This window comes from Dermacentor andersoni, chromosome 6 (genome assembly GCF_023375885.2).
Source record: "Dermacentor andersoni chromosome 6, qqDerAnde1_hic_scaffold, whole genome shotgun sequence".
Taxonomy (NCBI): Eukaryota; Metazoa; Arthropoda; class Arachnida; order Ixodida; family Ixodidae; genus Dermacentor; species Dermacentor andersoni.
Window position 1 is genome coordinate 154,899,163 of NC_092819.1, and position 5,458 is coordinate 154,904,620.

At 48.8% G+C, this 5,458-nt stretch overlaps 1 protein-coding gene across 1 annotated transcript; it reads right to left on the reverse strand.

The window, feature by feature from the left end:
* Positions 1–695: 695 nt before the first annotated feature.
* LOC140219123 (uncharacterized) lies at positions 696–1,661 on the reverse strand. The gene has a single exon (XM_072289008.1). It carries the CDS (start codon positions 1,659–1,661, stop codon positions 696–698), a length of 966 nt encoding a protein of 321 aa, XP_072145109.1.
* Positions 1,662–5,458: the final 3,797 nt, after the last annotated feature.

The window sequence follows — 5,458 nt, forward strand, 5'->3', positions numbered from 1 at the left end:
CCCCACAGGGCCGCCAGCCTTCGGTCTTCTTAGGGGCGAGGTGAAGTGGCGAAGCCCATGGGCCGTCGGAGGGGCGGGCGATTCCCTCCTGGAGCATGGCTTCGAACTCTGCTTTAGCTATGCGCATGCGGTCCGGGGCAAGGCGACGGGCGCGACAGAAAACCGGGGGCCTTGGGTGGTCCGGATGTAGTGCAAGGTGGTGTGCTGCACGTCGCGTGGCGACCCGCTGGGGCGCGTCAAACCGGGAAATTCGGCGAGGATGGCGTGGTACGGTGAATTATGTTCGACGCTGAGTACTTTGATGCTTGGCTGGTGGGGAGTCGTTCGCTGTCCTGGAGCAGAATGTCCCGTTGTCGCGTCGATGAGACGGTCGTGGCGGCAGTCCGGAAGGAGGTTGTAGTGCGCCAAAAAGTCTGAGCCGATGATTGGCTCTGTGACGTCGGCGATGACAAAATTCCAATGAAGGTCACGGCGTAGGTTTTTAAGCTGGACGTGCAGGCGGAGCGAGCCGTAAGTTATGACAGTGGACCGGTTTGCCGCGCTGAGCTCGAAAGACGTAGAAGGACGGGGACCTTGAAGGTGGGCTCGCGGGTAGCAGCAAATGTCGGAACCGCTGTCGACAAAGAACCGTTGCTTTGCAATTTGGTCGGTGACGAAGACGCGACGGCCTCCAGGTTGGCAGCTCGCAGCCGTGGCTACGAGCTGCCGTTGGCGTTTCCCCGATTCCTAGCGGAGCAGGGTGGTCGACATTGCCGTGCTCTGTCCCCGAAGCGTCTATGGTAGTAACACCGGTCGTTGTCACCAGGCTGCTGCGACGGGGTAGTGTTCTGGCAACGGCTTCGCGAGTGGCGCGTCGGCAAGTGTTGATCCAGGCGTCGTTGAAAGGAGCTGAGCTGTCGGTTGATATCGTCGATTCGCCGCGCAAGCTCTATGGTGTTCAGCGGTGTGGCCACAGCCTGGACGGTGGGCGACAACGGCGGCAAAGAGACCTCGATGACGCGATCAGCGATCCCGGCGAGTTGGTCGAGAGGTAGCGTAAGCTGAGCCTGCAGAATCGCCTGGACGTGTGGTGGAAGTCGTTGAAGCCAAAGTGCTCGCAGGAAGGAATCCTGGACTTCCATGTTGCCCGCGAGAGCACGCATGTGGCGGAGGAGCTGCGAAGGCTTGCGCTCGGCAAGTTCGGCGGACTGAAGTTGTCGCACCTTCTGGTCTTCCGAGAGTGACAGGCGGCGAATGAGTTCCGTGTTGAGGTGCTCGTAAAGGTTGGCCGTTGGTGGGTTGGCAAGGATATCGCGGACCTCGCTGGCGTAGCGGGCATCGAGGTGGGTGACGACATAATCGTAGCGGGTCCGGTCTTGTGTGATGTGCGCAAGGGAGAACTGGGCCTCGACTTGGGTGAACCATACCTCGGGCGAGTCGGCCCAAAACGGTGGAAGCTTGACAGCGACATGCCAGACGCCGTGCGGGGCAGCGTGCGGGATGCCATCTGCCGGGGTTGTGACGTCCTCGGCGGAGCCGGCAGGATGCTGCTGCACGGAAACATTGAGCTGGTCATGCCGTTCCTGAAGCTGTTGCTCTTGCCTCTGGATCACCTCTTGCTGCGTGTGCAGCTGTCTGTTGAGAAGTTCCAGCTGTCGTTGAAGAGCGTCTTGTTCGTCCATGGCGACGCGTTCTTGTTCGTTGTGCGGGTCACCAGATGTGGGATGTCGTGTCTGTCGAAGGACGAATCCCAACATAAAAACGTAAGGCTTCTTTATTCGGCTAACGATGGCAGCGGACGGGCATACCAACGCTACGTTCGTCCCAGTAGCGGAAGGTAGAAGACGCCCTTTTTCAGCCAGGCAGCCTGTTTTTATAGCCACCGTCGGTGACGCACACCTCGGGTGACGTAGCGGTGGCGCTATGTTTTATTGACCATGCAGTCCAGCGTGCAGCTGTGTTATGCTGGGCCAGATGATAAGACGGAGGGTGCGCAGAAATATGCGCGGAGTGTGTCGCCACAAACTGATTATCGAACCTGCAGCAAAAAGATATTGCTGTCAGTCCATGCGGATGATCCAGTGCTGTTCACGCCACTGCTGCCATTTGGTCGGTGTCCGACAAGGTCCCGGTATTTGTAGCCTTTTCGCTGATGACGTCAAAATGTCTCAGCAAACCAACGGCTAGGAACAGTCCGCACGTGTCCTCTTGGGGTCGGCGCTTTGCCTGGGATAGCGGCCGAAGGGCGAAACTTGACCACACGTGGCAGGTAGGCCCAGGATGTAGAAAGAAGGCGGATAATCAGAATTAACTGATTACTGAACCTGCAGCAAAAAGATATTGCTATCGCATATACTATTTATGAGTACAATGCCTTCACGTGAAAAAGAAGGAAGTTGTCTATTTGTAGGACGAGATCATAGTTAGCCCTTATAGCTCTTTTTTATTTTTTGCGGCATATAAATTAATTTTTTAATGTGCGTCGTATTTCCCTAAACCTGGTGACCATCATTAAGAGGAGATAAGAATAAGAAATTTAATATCAATAAGTTTGCGCGAGGTGGAGCGGTGCACCGAATATGGGGAAGTTCCAACTTGAGATGAGGGTTTTCCAGCTATGTACTGAATGTGATGGTCTACGACGACACTCTGGAAAATATTGTCACGTGGTAGTGACGGTGAAGAAAGCAGCAAACCTGTTCATGGCCAAATTAGCGTTACATTGGCCCAACCTGTACCCTTAAAAACAAGCTACACACTAAGTACAACGATAGCGGCGAACACAGTCGGCGACCGCCGAAAATCTGGTCAACCGCTCAAGCGCTTCCTCTTTTATTCACGATTCATCGAAGGCTCCAGAGTAATCGGTGGTGCCCGCATGTCATCCATGAAGTTCTACAAAATTCACTTCGCACGTGCAATCAGATTACACAAGCTTCGGTGGCAAAGCAACCATCGGTAACATTGGAGGAATTTCTGGTACTTGCAGCCATGTCCCACACTTAGGGATAACAACTGTTAGACGGTGAAAAACGCTTACACGGAAAAAGTCAGCATCTACACGTGGTATGAACTGATCCACTACCTGAATCGATTTGGCATCACACACCATAACAATGCTGGCGTCAAGTGGCTTGTTGTTAGTATGAAAAAGCATCACTTTCGTGTTAGAGATGGTGGTTGTTATTATTTTTTTCTTAGCCCATTTCTGAAGCTTCATTAATGCTCTTCTTGCTAAATTACTAAGTGGGCTTTATTTGAGTTAGAAAGAAATAATGTGTCGCCCGCGTAATTGATGAATTTAGTGTACAGTGTAGTGTTTACGATGTCGTTTATGTATATGGTAAAAGGAAACTACCCAGGAGTAGTCCCTTGAGGGGCCCCTGATACGATACATTTAATTGTGTGTGTGTGCTTTTGCTAGCCGTAAGACTTTATGTTTAGGAAAATCAATTTGTTCAAAAAGGAAACAGGAAGCTCTTGCGAAGTCGATGAACAAACTCAATACAATATTTGTTTTCCATTGTCTGTAAAATGAATTCTTTGCGCTTTATTAGTGCTACTTCTGTGTGAGGTGCGTATTATGGGAACGCCATGCTTAACAGCGACGGCCTATAGCCTGGACAGAATTTCTTTTTCGAATCTCTTACAGAAAACATGGTGTCTGAAAAAAGGGCGATAAATGCCAAGCTCATTTTTATTTCAATTTTTGAATATAGGAAGCACTCCGGCAACTCTCTTGCCGCAAGGAAAGACTGCTTTCTATAGGGAAAGATAAAACAATAAATGTTAGAGCAGGCGCAAAATGCATGAGAGCATCTTTTACTGGCCGTATTTGTATATTGTCCGTGCAGCATGCCTAACTATTATTTAAGTTGCTATGCCCATCTATCAATTCATTGGTGGTAACAGGATAATGAATGTTAGTGCAATAAATGCGGTTCTTGGCGTATTTGTGGGGGCATCCATATCATGTTTATTGAAAAATGCTCGCTATTGCAATATCGGTGATGACTTCGTAATTCGATGCTCTGGAAAAATCTCCAAGGATTTGCACATCTACTCGATTTAGAAACTGGTTGATCATATTCCATACAGAATTAGTTTCGATACACGAAGTGACGAGGTTAATGCATTTGCTTTTCTCTTCTTCTCCAGATTGTCCTGAACTTTGTTCCCACATTTTAAACTCATGCAATGTGCTTGTATCCTTGGCAGCAATAACCTTTTTCAACAGGCAATGTTTTTTCGAATTTTGGTTGGTTGGTTTATTTTTTTGTTTTGCACACAGTTTTGTACGGACATGAAGCACATAATACACAGGTCTTTCAGCACGTCAAAACGCCAGCTGTAGGCATTCACGGTAGAAATATTCTCATAAACCTATTAGTAGTCTGCCTCAACAATCATTACGCTAAACCGTGCGAAAGTTTATTGTGTTATATTCTGCACAAAGGGTTTTTCACATTTAATGAATTTCAAAGTCGGCCACGATATTTCAATAAACATTAATGTTCCAAGATGTTCGCTAATATTCGTCAAGAAAGCGCCAGAGACTGGAAGAAAGGAATCCTTAAACTATTCTCCGTTCCATACATAGCAGTCAACGTTGTGGAGGATGAAGATGCACTCTTGCACTGGCTTCGTTCATACTAGAATATAGGTCGACATTTTATGCCCGATTTCGTTCGCAATTGTTTTGACATAGGCTCAATATTTATTGGAACAAGTTTTCATCCTTAGAAACGAATTGTGGTATACGGGTGCTGTTGGGTTATTTTAGATCATTTCTATTTTTGTTGTTCTTTTGCGTGTTTTATTTGAAGCCCGTCGCGAGGATTTGCCCATGCAGGCCCGCGCGAGCGAACGCTGTTGGCGCGCAGCGAAGCATAGACGGAACGCGCACAGCGGTCGCTTTTCTTGGCGGAATTTCTAGCGGATCTTGAACTGCTTCAACTGCTATGTATGGAACGGAGTATAGTGATTAGAAGACCGCTTTGTGATTTGGCGCATTTGAAAGTGCAGAAGTAGAAATTTTCAGTGGCGCGGGATTCGATCTGCATTGTAGGCGTATACATACGGAAACTGCTTCAACACTGCCAAAGGGAATATCGGTACGTCTCTGCTTCTACGTTGCTGTTTGCGCAGTGGTTAAGGCTAAACCCCATGAGCGCAATTTTCTGCACGACAGTGACGAGCGACGGCTTCGAGCGAAGGATCGGGCCGCCGCGTGAACAGATCGCTCGGTCTTGTCGCGCGATCGCTAGGTTCTGCAAATCTACAATTCGTCGCTCGTCGCCCGGAAGTGCTTTGAGTGACTAGCCAATAGGGTGAAGCCGGAGCAGGATGTACATAACTCAAGTACTTCCGATTGTCACACGGAACGAGTAAATATTTGAATTTTTATATGTGCAAGGATAAGCCCCTACTGCAAGACTTTGAGAAATATTTTATGCTGCTTTTTACCGTAAATCACATC